General features: G+C 32.3%; 1 protein-coding gene across 1 annotated transcript; it reads right to left on the bottom strand.

The window, feature by feature from the left end:
- Window positions 1–343: 343 nt before the first annotated feature.
- On the bottom strand, window positions 344–5,211 carry LOC134254132 (ultra-long-chain fatty acid omega-hydroxylase-like). The gene is made up of 11 exons (XM_062736681.1): window positions 5,047–5,211; window positions 4,364–4,517; window positions 3,804–3,985; window positions 3,176–3,300; window positions 2,938–3,003; window positions 2,685–2,808; window positions 2,472–2,601; window positions 1,451–1,580; window positions 1,008–1,289; window positions 834–899; window positions 344–628 (listed from the first exon to the last, which is right to left on the bottom strand). Exons 1-11 carry the CDS (start codon window positions 5,194–5,196, stop codon window positions 529–531), a joined length of 1,509 nt encoding a protein of 502 aa, XP_062592665.1. The 5' UTR covers window positions 5,197–5,211; the 3' UTR covers window positions 344–528.
- Between the last annotated feature and the right edge of the window lie 9,843 nt (window positions 5,212–15,054).

Here is a 15,054-nt window from a genome sequence, read left to right as displayed (position 1 = left end):
TTCAATATACAATACTACCTTCAAAGTTCGACATTATTATATGTATTTTTAAATCCTGTACCCGAAGAACAAGATAGTTCCTTATACTGTGACGAGTTTTGTGCTTACTGTATTAGAAAGTACATATTTTAGTAAATGATTGAGCGTGCTTGATGTCAATTAGTGGGGAAGTACATGTATTATGCACTGTGAAACTATTGTTTTTTCTGTCTTTCTTTAAATATATGTAAGCTAGCATATGACATACTATCATATTACCACGTATAATTTGAAGAAAGACATTTTTAATGGTCATTCATGTTGATTCGAAGAACTCAAAAATAAGAACAAGTTTATCTTGACAATCTTTTATGACATTTTTTATTGTTTCAGGATATATTTATAACGTTATTTTGTATCTCTTTCTTTCACACATTTATTGCTCTAAGTTAAACTGATCGAGGTTCATTTTCATAAGAAAAAAATTTCGGCTGCATGTCCAACTGCCCAGTTGATCTTTAGAATTGAGCCTGACAATGAAAACATTGTTCACCTTGGGATAGCAAAAAGCTTAATGCCATTCTTAGCCCGCATAACTGCTAACACCTGCTTTTCAACGATGTGCGTTTCATCCAATGTAAACGTAAACCTTTAAGATAATATATGAATTTAACAATAGGATTACTTAGTATTCCAAATTTTCTAGATTCACCACAAACTTCAAATAATATATCATTGTATGATAAACTGACTTTGATTTTTTTTTCAAAATAGTAAACACAAAAATGCCAACAAATGCATTAACAAGCAAACATAAAAATATATTTCAAATTCATAATGTTTTACAAGTTTACCTCTGAAGAAGCGTTGCTAAAACTATCTTTTCCTCGCTCATGGCAAAATTTTGTCCTATACAGTTTCTGTAATTTATGATTACATTTGATTCTTTCAGATACCATTTAGTCAATCATGCCAGAAAATAAAGAAAGAATACAACTATATTGAGGTATATTTACATGCAGTTTTACCTTGGACCAGCAGAAAATGGACAAAATGCAAACGAGTCTCTCTTTTCCATATTTTCTTTTGTGAATCTTTCAGGTTTAAATTTCATGTGGTCCTCTCCCCAGACTTCAGCATTGTGGTGTAAACTGTAAATATTGATGACTATCGTACTTCCAGCTGGGATGGCTTGATTATCCACAGTGATTGTAGACTGATTGTTTCTTAGAATCATAGGGACAGGTGTGTGTAGCCGCATTCCTTCTTTAATACACCGTGTAAGGTACTCCAATCTCTCTAGGTCTTTCCTGAATTGATATCAAATATTTAAATTTGTAAATGAATTACCTGAATCCATTTCTGATGGAAAGTGTAACCTTTATGAGGAACGATTATGACAAATACACAACGCAATTGTATACATGAATTCTATATTCTCTCGCAAGAACTTTGACATTTCTGTTTATACCATTCGAGTTCTCCGGACTTGGTTTCACTGACCACCCTGTCAATTTCCTCCTGACATTTCCTCTGGTGATCTGGGTGTTCTGCCAAGGAATACAGGATCCAAGAGATGGCACTAGCTGTAGTATCATGTCCTGTTAATGTGCATTAAAAAAAGCTACTATTTAATGTTTTGCAATTATTTTGTTGAAGCTTCCTGTTAAATCCAGCACATTTATTGCCCATAAATAATATTACCCATTTATAAATTTTTATTACATACTTAGTAATAAATACAGGATTTTTGCATATGCGATATGGCTGACGTCACAATAGCCGTATAAGCCCTGCAGGGCTGATATGGATTTGCGGGGCTGATATAGGTTATTAGCCCTGCAGGGCTGATACGGATCAATATCACACCCCTAATAAATTAAACCTCAAAAACAGTACTTGTGATCCTCAAAAACAGTACTTGTGATCATACACATATTTTTGGGGTTACATAATTCTCTTAATTTTAACTTTTTTGAATGTAATGATAATCTAACTGATAAATAATAAATTATTTTAAAATTACGGATTGAGGCAATCTAATTAAAATTAGATGTTCCGAATCCGCTATCACTTCTCAAACGCATTTAAGAAGAGATAGCGGATTCAGAACATCTAATTTTAATTAGATTGGGATTGAGGACATCTGAAATAGAAGTACATGCAGAAACAAAACGAAACTCACAGTACGAGATAATGGACTATGTAAATTTTAAGAAGTCCATGCATGATTATTTACTTATTTTCTTCTCAACTTAATGTGTTCTGTATTTTATTACTACACTGTAAGTATATAATAAATATAATAAAACATACCCTTTTCCACATCACATCATGTATCAGCCCTCGACCAATATCAGCCCTCGGGCCTTCGGCCCTCTGGCTGATATTGGTGTCTCGGGCTAATACAGGATGTGATATGGAAAAGGGTATGTATTATTCTGTATATAATAAACAGTTTATTATTTGGAATGAACAAGTTAACAGCAAACCTTCAAACAGGAATGTGTCCACTTCAGTGCGTATATCTTCATTTGACATACCGTTACCATCCTCATCTTTGGCAGTCAATAGAATGTCTAGAAAGTCCAGGTATTTCTTTGATGAAACTTCTTCATTTTTCTGAAACATCCAATGTATTTTTAATATCATATTTCATTCTAAATTCTGAAGACAATTTTCCCATTATAAGAAACGCCACTCACTAGAGCTTGGCGACGTTTCTCAATAACGCCCTCTGCCACATTGTGCACAAAATCACAATCTCTCTTAAATTTCTTTCCTCCTTTTGTCAAAAAATATACAAAATCTGTGTAAAGCCATGGAGAACTACAAATGAAAAGAAAATATACTTTACTTGATTAAACCCAGTATAGTATAGGCCTAGTAAATCTATCTCGAAAAAGATTTATCATAGATTTTTCGTAGGCTTAAATTACACATTATATTCAACATTACCAATTTCTACGTGTCCATTCCCATGTTAAATCATTCACAGCTTGGATATAGGGGTTTCTCTTTTGACTTGAAAAAAAAATCATAAGATAGATTGAAATAACTGTAAAATTGTTACCAAATTAGGTAAGCTTTCTAATTTTCAAATTGCAGAAAACATTCATTATAAAGCACAGTGTGTTCTTATTATTACTGTTTTTCCTTTTAATGAAAATTGATTAAGTAAGTTTTGATTCCAAACCCGATGTTTTGACAATCTGTCTCGTATGAGAAAGCACATCTGAGTATGATGTCTAAGGTACAAGAACTGACCAAGCTGAAAATCTCCACACTCTCGCCTTTGTCTGACTCAGTCGTTATGTTTCTCTAAAGGTTATAACAATTTGCAATTGTATAAATAGACTATAAATGTAAATAAATAAGAGCATACAAAATTGAGCACAACCATCCCCTTTCAGAGTTAAAATGACATTAGCTTGTTCACACATTTTTATAGGGAAGTGATGTTTTATGTTAGTACAGTAAATAAAAAGATAATTTTTTTTTTAATATTTGAAATTTTACCTATAAACATAATTAGAATTGAATATGTTTTGTACATTGCATTTTCATGTACATGTATAACGTTCTTAAAACCGCAGAGACTTTCTTTTAACTTAACACTAAAGTGCTTAAAATGAAATGTTCATCATTGTTCAAAAGTCGAACATTTTCCAAGCCATCTAAAGTTTATAAAACAAAAGACGAAGAGGCAGGAAATAACACATCAGTACACAGTCACTAGATACCATACGCCATTTCAAAAAATACAGAAAATTTGCATCTGTTTAGATAAAAAAATGAGTATTTGAATTATTGAAACAGCATACCACCAAGAGATCTGCACACGACTTGTAGATCTTGAGATATGGTTTCAAGATGTCAAAATGGAAGGCAGGGGTGAGCAGACGTCTTGAACGTTTCCATTTGGCACCCCCTGCAATCAAAAGTCCTTCTCCCAGCCACGGAATTCCATGTCTGTATACTTGGCCATATCCGACTGCCTTGGGATCTGTAAAAATACATCTTGGAATCCTCAAGCTAACGGATCTTACATATTTTTTTCCTTTATTGGGCATATGCAGTATGGATATTGGATAAAGTGTCGTTATGTGAGCTTTATGAAATATCTCGAACATTATCTTTTAAGACTTGTAAATCTTTTTCAAATATCTTTCTGAATTTTATTTTTTTTTTCATTTTAAACTCCTTTGAGCACCTTATAAAGGTACTCTTTATTAAACAAATCATTCTTGCATGAGACAAATTTTGTCGGATGATATGTGATAAGCTGACGATGAGGAGAAACGCTGTCAATATAAATGAAGAGATTTCCAATCATTCTATTTTAATGATACCTACTAATGATTTGCTATGGGCATTCTGATACCTGCTGTGACCAGTATCTTTTTCACAGACTCTGGGTGATGGACTTCCACCCACACAACAGTTGGTCCTACCCAGAGGACAAAGAGGTGGCGATATTTTCCCATCCATTCAATCATCTTATTCAGTATATACTGGTCATAAACCCCTCCTTGAAACTGAGAAATTAACGAAATAAAACAGGTTTAAAGAAAAACAAAGAATAAAGGCATTTCACTTCAAGTCGATCGATTGAAGAGATTAAGGGTTATTGATCGACTTGGTATTAAATGAATTGAATAATTGTTAATATTAATGTTTGTTTAAATACAGATTTGTTTTATTTGGTAAACTATACATTTTAACAATTGTAGAATTATATAATGGTAGTACGGCAAAGGAAGTGCTATGGAGTTATTCCAATACCATTTCTACGTCAGTCTGGATAGCTTGGTGTGTAGTACCCTGATATAGTGTATTAGGATCGACACAAAACATTGCCATAATGATTCTTTTCCTTATTTTAAATAATGAAAGTAGAACTTAAAAATCATCTTTAAAGAATTTAAAAACCAGCTAGATCGAGAGATATCTTGATCATAATATTAAAACTATGTTCTCCACAAGATTGCACATATCCCTTCCCATATATAATGAGGCACTTAAATAAACAAATAACATCGCAAGCGAATATCAAACTATACCTACATGAGGTAAATGTCCGAGTATCCAGTATTTGTCGTAAGTAGGTTCGGGAAGACCTCGGTATGCATACTTTAACTTGATGTATTTGATAAAGAGCTGTGTTATTACGACCACCACAAAAGTAATGAGAGCTATCGCTAGGATTCCAGCCATGTCTGATTCCTCCCAAACATACAGAACCGAGGTTTATAAATACAGGACACCTAGATTTAGGTTATAAAGGGGTGTAAGGTCAGTTCTCTCTAAACCGTTTCTCTCCCAGGTTATTATACCCCAGCCTGAAAAGTGGGAGCGTACATATTAATTGTGATGTGACTTGTCCGTCCGTCCGTCTGTTACGCTTTGGGGTACCAATCTCTTATCCTTTACTCCTCTCATACCATTGAATAAAATTTCATGAAACTTTCACAGAATCTTTATTACATATTACCATTGCGCACCTCCTTTTTTTTTACTTTTTTACTCGACACATATTTTGGGTTTCCCATAGCAAAACATGGACACTGCCATTATATTCGTATGGAAGGCAGGGGGCATCATACAGTGAGCTAATTGCTCACAGTACTTTTAGTTTCTTTAACGTAACATTTCTCGGTTGGTCATTTCACTCTCCTACCATAGTCATTTCACTCCATTTTTATCTGGTCTAATCAAATCATTTACAATTCAATTCTTGTGTTATCAAATATAATCTGGTCGATTCAATTATCTTAATTAATTTATTATACTTATAAAAACTGAACAGGAGAAACTCTTCCGTCATCTTTTTTTTTACAGGATAAAATGATTTAGAATAAAACAATAAGATTATACCGTTACCAAGCCCTTGCCAAGTGGCAGTTTTCTTTTCATTACGGGCTATAATTTCAAAAGAAGTAGTCAGATCTAAAGTTAATAACTTTTAAATGGCCAAACTTTACCTAAGCCGATATGAAATTTTGTTTTTGAGACGGGATTTTTTTTAAACTTTACAAAGTAATAAAACAAAGGAAAAAGTTCTGTGAACATTTTTTTAATTTTATCTATTGATTTTATAACAATGACACATGTACATGTATGTACGTACTAGAAAAAATAACAGTCAAAAGTCTGTGTGTGTACATTTATTATATTCTGCCTACTTTTTTATTCTTTGTTATTTTTGTAACTTATAAACTGTAGGATTGTCCCAGAAAAACGCAAAAATTTAAAATATCTTGTTTCACTTAGACTATTCCCTGCGAGACGATCATGAATAATTCATGAATTTCCTTGAATTTTTCATGAATTTTATTAATGAAATGTTCATGAAGATCCTATGAACTTATTATTGGACATTTTCAAATCATGAATTTTTATTCATGAAACAAAAAAGATGAATATTCATGAATATTATTTTTTCATGAATAATTCATGAAGAGTCATATTCATGAAGATTCATCATTTCAAGAATGTCCAATATTAAGTTAATTGTATCTTCATGAACTGTTCATGAATAATTTGATGAATTTTTTCAATTTGAATGAATAAAATTCATGAACCATTAGCATTCATGAATATTCTTGCTTATTGTGTAAACAAAAAATGCAATATTATTATTCATGTTTATTCACAAAATGCATGAAGTCATGCTAAAAAAGTAACAGTAGATGATTTATAATACAGCATCTTGAAAGATTTCACAGAAATGTTGTTTTTTTTTCCAACCATGGCAACAAAATCTTTGTTAAAAAACTTAAAATAGACAATTCTGACATAATAAACCATAGTAAATGAGTAATGTAGTTCATTCCTGATAAAAGTATAAAAAAAAATTCAATTCAAACGCAACTCTTTGCACAATGTTTAACCTTACTTGGTCAAGAGGAGAGGGGGGTCCTTCCTAGCTCAGCATGTTTCAAAGTGTGTTTTAATGCCAGAAATTGAACAGTTTTTAATTCCAGTCTAGGAGAAAAGTTTGTTCCGCACGGCAGGGTAACAGTTTTAAGTGCTTTCAAGCAGTTCGAGCAGAAATGGTCAATTCAAAAATCCTTATTGTCTCTCGATGTGGAATTTCCAGAATTTCATCATTTTGATCCTTTGATTGAATGTCATTCATACTTTCATTTCTTTTTTTCTTTCTTTTTCAAGAGCTCAGATTTTTTGCAGCCAGAGATTCTTGTCTTCTGCTCATCAACATTTGTGAACTGCATGCTTCTCTTTTTTCCTTCAAAACGAAAGATTTTCTGAAAATACCCATGATTGTAAAACATAAGACTTTTCTGCATTTTCTTGCATTTTAGTTTCATTTAATTTTGCATCAGAGGCACTTCCAAATTAAAACATTCTGAGTGGAATTTAAGCCTATTTTCTTGGACCGCCATTTTGTAGATCAATCAGGCCTATGAATGTTTTGAGTCTCAGTCTATAATTAATGCAAGTTATATGGTTGGATCCAAACTCAAAGCAAAGTGAGATAAAACTTTCATTAAAAAAAGACATATTAATTTATTTTACAAATAATAGACAGTAACATTTACAGACAGATTTATATTATATTGCCTCCATTTTTTGTCACTCACCAGTTATGAAGTAGATGCGATCCTATAATATCTTCCTTCTTCATATTCTGTTATTTTCTTTAAAAGTTGACAAAGATCAGTGACTATGCAAATTATAGATCACAAATACTGATCCTTCCACTCTACAAATTCCCACTTCCAACATCTCGCGCGTTTTTAAGTTTGCGCCTATTCAAAAATGTACGGTAATTTGTTAAGAAATACGTCAGACAGTTTCGAATTTCCAAGATTTCTGTTTAAAAAAAATAACAAACACTATCTGAATAATTTTTCACTGAAAATACAATTTTTTAAATCAAAATATGTTTTATCAATGAAGAATTCGAACGTTTTTACGTCATTAATTATACATGTATTGACTTTAGTTTCGTATAGCAAGTATGGCGGCCCCCATTAACAGAGGACATATGACATGATAATAACAATCTCTCGCCCTCAGACTGAATATTCTGAGCTGTAAAATAGGAAATTAAAACTACAAAATACGAATGTGGATTATGCCATAGACACTTTACAATCATGCAGTCTGTGCTCTATCATATACACACGAAGCAAGGAAAACTTTTGACATTTTATTTTTAACTGCATCAAAATTAAAATGTATATAGCATGACACATGAATAATATGGTACAGTACAGACAAGCAATATAATTTTTTAGTTGTTAATAAATATATAAACACCCATTCTCAATATAAGGGCTCAAATGATGTCGCCTCATTTTCATTTAAAAGAAATACCACTGATGTAATTTTTAAATCAACATTATAAATAGTCATATAACAATGAATAAGAATTCATATAATTATCGATCTGAAAGGGTATTTAAGGAGTTCCAAATTCAAATATAGTAGCCTATTTGAAATGTACGTTACTGTCGCCGAGGCAAATATTATTCGGAATCCCCTCTGTGTAATATATAGTTTTGATTCTCAAGTAAAAATTTTCTGATAAGTTAAACTTTGTATCATATATATTTCTTTTCATAACAATAAATACATTTTCTTTGTGATAATAAATAATTTTTATTGTGCAATGTCCCTGTCGCTTAATTCTATTTCAACCACAATAAAAGCAAACACAAAGATTATACACCGGATAGTTTTTTTCTCCTTTATTTATTGATGGGCAAAAATTTCAAAGGATTAATTACTTACTTAGATAATGTAACATGAAATTGAACAACTTGAGCAACTTTTATAAATATGTTTACGGAGTGAAAGACATTTTCAATCGTAAGATAAGAAAGAAATGTACGTTACCTATATTCTTCCATTAAGAAAACATATTAAGTAGAAAATATGAGACGACTCTGAATAAGCAACCCCTTGTATCCTGTAAACTGGCAAAGACGTTTTGCTTAACACAATTAAAAATTATTCTTTACATGAAAAGTGATCATTTGAAATGTACGTGACTGAAATGTACGTTACCATGAAATTCGAATTAAGTGAATCTCGCACGAATTTTCATGTATTCTAATACTTTCACACACTCGAATGTTTACACAAAGGAAAAGTTTTAAAGGTTGGAGGTCGGCTAAATCCCAAAATTAATCAAAATAAACGTCTCTGCTGAGGAAAAAAATATATTAAGGTCAATTATTATGTAATATAATTTTGATGCCTGGTATATATTACTGAATACGAAACCTGTATGATGCATTTCTTATGATATGCAGGTTCAAATAGTATCAATATATTGCGCGTCTAACGTATGCTTGTGGAAGAGAATTGATTTTTATATTTGAAATGTACGTTACGTATGGTAACGTACATTTTATGTATTTCTAACTGACATTTTTTTTAATTTAGTCAATGAATTGCGTTTACACGAGCGAAACAAAATTATCATTACAATCCATTTGACAACTGGCCACATCTAAATGCACCCCAATCCTCGTAAATGTATTAAACTGTTACCACATGCTAGAAAATTTATTTCTAAGTGTCTTAAATTCATCTTTGGCAACCTTTTTGCAGTTTGTTTACTTTTAATATGCGACTTTTCGTCAATATTAATTTAATTGTTGTTGATAATTTAAAACAAGGTATGCATAGGCTTATAATTGGTAAAAAAAAAAACAAAACAAAACAAAAAAAAAAAGAAAAAAAAAGAAACAAAACAAATAAACCCAGAACACATTACGGTCACGTACATTTCAAATACTGAATACTCAGTTTTGATTGAATCATTTTTTGGGTTATATTTTTCTAGATCTGCTGATAAAGCACGTATGTTTGTGTTTTGAAAAACGATGTTGCAACATACTAAATGAAATTGTTAACAAGACTGTCGATGGATATATTCGGAATAGATTTATGTTAAGTTTCAATGGCCAAACACGAACATTTGTTAGACCATAGCAAAATACATCTGACTCTTATATTTTTTTGTCTGTAACCTTGCACACAGTTAGAAGTAACTAGGCTACGACCGGTGTCAATTTCAGCGAAACAGCACAAAAGAATGGTTATGAACTTGAGGTGGAGGGGACTTCCCAATAATATGTGAAATGAACGTTACCGAAGTGACGTGACAGTCATGTTTTGATGACAATAACCTCGTTTGTTACATTATGATTTCTATATTACTCCTTAAAAGGCTTCATTGATATGATTTTTATGTCAATAATTGCTTTTTTTTTCAATATTTTGTTATTACTAATTTACATATTATTACAAGCTTGAAATGTACGTTACCTAATACTGAATAATCTGTCTTTATAGTGGTGATTGTGACATATAACACAATGTGATTACATAAAATCTTTTTTGGAATAAACTGAAACAAACGATTAATTTTTAGATGAATTTTAGATGAATTTTAAGCTTTTTATTAAACAGAAATATATCAAATTGAAATGTACGTTACATTTACATAGTTTTCTAAATCGGTATGGATATATGTTAAAAAAGACAGTAACTACAAAATAGAATTTTACTACATGTACATGCTAATTTCCAGTTTCTATTAAAAAAATGACAAACACTATCCAAAATTTTTCACAAAACAGAGAGAAGAATTTAAAGCATATATTTAAAAAATGTTTTTTACATTAATTATAAAGTAACCTTTGTTTTTTGAAAGGAAAAATCAAACACACGTTAACAGAGGACATATGTTGCATGACAATTGGTAGGATCTGCTGGTGTTAAAATGAGATATTCCAATTGTGATTTTAATGACTACATTTTTTTTGACATATTTTTTTACAAAAAAACGAATGTACATTTCAAGATACATTTCTGAATAAAATTACCCTGCTTTATCGTCTTGTCATTATTTCATGTATTACAATTTGACGAAAAAAATCTGGAAAAAAATTTCAGATTTTATTTTTAACTTTCAAAGGTATATTGATAGAAAAATTGTTATCTTGAACTTCATTTTTTACAAAATCAGAGAGGCATTTTTTTATATTGTTAGAAATATATAAAACGTTTTTTACGAGGCTCATAAAGTTCTTTTTCCGGAATGTTTCATCTTCCAACAAGTTGATTAAAGTTTGATGTTAGAGAAAATTCGGTCGAACAAAGTTGTGTGATGAAAAACGACATTATTTAAAGCACATTATGATGAATATAACTGTTTACTTTAAATTATGAAGAAACATAAGTAATCAATTTAAAAAAAAAATGCTGTCAATGGTGATGCAGTGTTTGTTTAATTAAAATCAAATAAAAACACGAAATGTTTAGAGATTTCATGATTTATTTTTTCAGATAGTTGGTGAAAGAATGTTATTAAATATAAATTATACCAGGGGCTTGTTCAACAATTGCATTTGCATGCAAAAGTTGTATTATGAGAGTAATGAGTGTTTTCTGCCAATCATTTTTGTCAGTTATTTTAGTCTTCATGAAAATTCATGAACATTCATAATACCTTGAACTCTACATTTTTTCTGTCTTTAAAATAAAAATTACCAATATTCATGTATATTCATCATTTGTTCATGAACTACATTTTATGAATATATTCATGAATAAAGTTCATGAACCATCTTTATGAATGAACCATTCATGAACACATCATGAATGTTCATGAACGATTCATAAAAGTTCCTGAAATTATGAATTTCACCTCGCAGGGGATGAAGTTAAAAACTGGCATACATCAATATCACTTTATTGTTTTCATATTCGTCTGTATTACATTTCATTTTGAACTTCTTTAATTCTTCTTTCTTTTAATTTGATACAGTTTCTTTAATAAATAATTTGGAATACCTTATTATGAACGTAAATTCAGTCACGCAAACCATGAATCACATTCAAGGCGAATACTAGTAGTCCGAATTTAGAGACATTGTTTACTTGTTATTTTGATGATTTTCAAGAAAATATTTATAGCAGTAATCCTATTTGTTTGTTACTAAACGTCTCTCTCGAGTGCTACTTTTTAGCTCACCTCGACGAGGTCGAGATGAGCTTATGCTATACCCCCGGCGTCGGCGTTAGCGTCGGCGTCCCGCTTAAAGTTTTAAGAGCAGGTCCATTCCCAAGTAACTATAAGCCCTACCTGGACCAAACTTCCATGGATGATGCATCTAGGGATGGACACTACCAGACTTGCTTCGGATGCTGGATGTGACCTACATTTTCCAGATGAGTGACCAGGTTAAAGTTTTTGGAGCAGGTCCATTCCCAAGGAACACCTGGACCAAACTTGCATGGATGATGCATCTAGGGATGGACACTACCAGACTTGCTTCGGATGCTGGATGTGACCTACATTTTCCAGATAATTGACCAGGTTAAAGTTTTTGAAGCACGTCCATTCCCAAGTACATGATAAGCCCTACCCGGACCAAACTTGCATGGATGATGCATCTAGGGATGGACACTATCAGACTTGCTTCGGATGCTGGATCTGGCCTACATTTACCAGATTAGTGACTAGATTATTTCCATGTAACTATATAAGCCCTACCCGGACCAAACTTGCATGGATGATGCATCTAGGGATGGACACTATCAGACTTGCTTCGGATGCTGGATGTGACCTACATTTACCAGATTAGTGACTAGATTATTCCTAAGTAACGATAAGCCCTACCCGGACCAAACTTGCATGGATGATGGACAATTGAAACTTGCTTCGGATGCTGGATCTGACCAATAATTTCCAAATATCTGACTAAGTTAAAGTTTTTGGAACAGGACAATCTCCTATGAATTTTAAGACCTGTTTAAACAGAACTTGCTTGAAAATTATTGTCAGAATAAAAACCAAGTGTTAAGAAAATATGATGTGAGATTTGCATTACCTAAACTGATAATATTCGTCGAGGTGAGCTTCGTAATCTTTGATTACCTATGTTTAGTAATGAAGCTTAAATGTTACTATAACCACATCCTCTAAAAAATAAATTGTTCTTCTCTTGCACTATAACCTAAATAACCACAGGAATGCAGTAAAACGTGTTTGTTTTCCCTTCAATTTTGCCCAATACCGGTGTATTGTTAAGAAAAATGGTATAAAGTTGACGTCAACAATTTGAGAAACGAATATCATTTCCTTCAGAAAAATGAAAGTAATTAGCATCTTTCAGAAATCCATATTAGCCTCAGAAAACCTCAGTAAAAGTCATATACATCAGAGGAATCTCAGTGGGCATTAACTTCATATCCTATCCATGCATTTTTGCTTATGAAAAGTACGCATGCTTGAATAGCATGGGAGATGGAGTCCCAAACAAGGACGATTTACACGTTCACGAGGTACACTTGGACGTTCTATAGATTTTCAATAATTATTCATTTGAATTAGTGGAATAGTCAAAATTTTTAACTTAAAAAATTGTGAATTCTGAAAGTTTGTACCTTTTTGAGTGGTATGAAAAGAATGCAAATTCTATCATAAAATTTTATCAAGTTGTTTTTAATGAGTTGCACGCAGAAGGATAAAAGGTACGCTCAACTAGGACCTTAGGTCCCCTGCTCAGTTCACGACTATCGGGCCTGTTTACTCCGCTACAAAATGTAGGGCGTTGTATACGTAAAGTTAAAATAGAATAAATCATAATAATATGAAGCCTTGTTACAGTGTAAAAAACCCCAGAAAATTTATTTTTGTCATAGGAATAACCATCGGATGGGTATTAGAAAAGATAGAGGGGGCGGGGTGCTGAGCAACATTAACTGCAATATTATAAGATATATGATATACATGTATAAGACATTGATGGATTATGTTGGGTGACATGTGGTCTCCCCTATGATTTTATAATTCCATGTAAGGTTATAGTATCTATATAACACAGTGCCTAACCTCTGATCCCCTTACTAATAGTAAGCGACTCAGAGTGAACGACGCCGACGTTCCAGTCTCTGCATTCGCAGATCTCTAACAAGCTAGGGGAGGATGAAGATCATACCCCCTACCATCCCCTACCTCTTCATTTCGCTCGGACTTTTCACCAATCCTTTAACATAATGGAATAATTATTTGTTAATAAATTATCTAATGTCTCCTTTGTCTTCTTTATGCTTCAATAGGCGACTTCATCACTTTAACACTTTTTAGTAAACCCCTGATTTTATTTATTTTACGAAGAAGATGTACCCCCTGTATTGCGAAGTTTGGGGCTGCATGGAGTTCTCCTCCCCTTTTCCTGGAAATAACACATCAAATTCATAAAACATTCAAAACTACATTTAAAAAAAAAAACAGAAATAAAACTTTTAAAAATGCACCGATTGTTATTTAGTTTTTGGATACATTTAATATATTTGAAGAAAGCAAGTTGACTAATCCTGCAAATTCCAATTACATACATTTAGAGAATTCGGAGAAATTGTGCACTTTTTTCCCTGTCAAAAAATTAGGGTCACAACTTTTTTTTTTGGAAAGGATTTGAAAAATAATTCTACACATACCATGATTTTAAATTATTGCCTACTTACAACTTTTAGTCACATCGTAATAATGTTCAACATAAGATTACCTTTGTCTCATTCATATACAACAATTTGTGAAGCATGAAATCCTTATTGATGTGCAATATAAGACTTCCGCTTGTTCCCATAATCTTTATGCAGATACCAGAGGTAACAAAAAGTTAATAAGACCAGAGGTATATTGTACACCTTTAGGGTGACCATAGGTCACCTTATATTGTACATCAAAAGGGAGACCAGATGTCATTTTCTGTCTACATCAAAAGGGAGACCAGATGTCATCTTCTGTTCTGCATCATAAGGGGGACCAGAGGCCACCTTATATTGTACATCAGTAGGGGGACCAGAGGTTACCTTATATTGTACAACAGTAGGGGGACCAGAGGACACCTTACATTGTACAACAGTAGGGGGACCAGAGGTCACCTTATATTGTACATCATTAGGGGACATGAGTAGGAAGACCAGGGGTCACCTCATATTGTACATCAGTAGGGGGACCAGGAGTCACCTCATATTATACATCAGTAGGGGGACCAGAGGTCACCTTATATACTGTACATCAGT

This window comes from Saccostrea cucullata, unplaced genomic scaffold (assembly GCF_032062105.1).
Source record: "Saccostrea cucullata isolate Sc308-1 unplaced genomic scaffold, CSIRO_AGI_Scuc_v1 ctg319, whole genome shotgun sequence".
Lineage (NCBI taxonomy): Eukaryota > Metazoa > Mollusca > Bivalvia > Ostreida > Ostreidae > Saccostrea > Saccostrea cuccullata.
The sequence above is the reverse complement of the archived record's forward strand: the minus strand, read 5'-3'. Positions and strand labels throughout refer to the sequence as shown.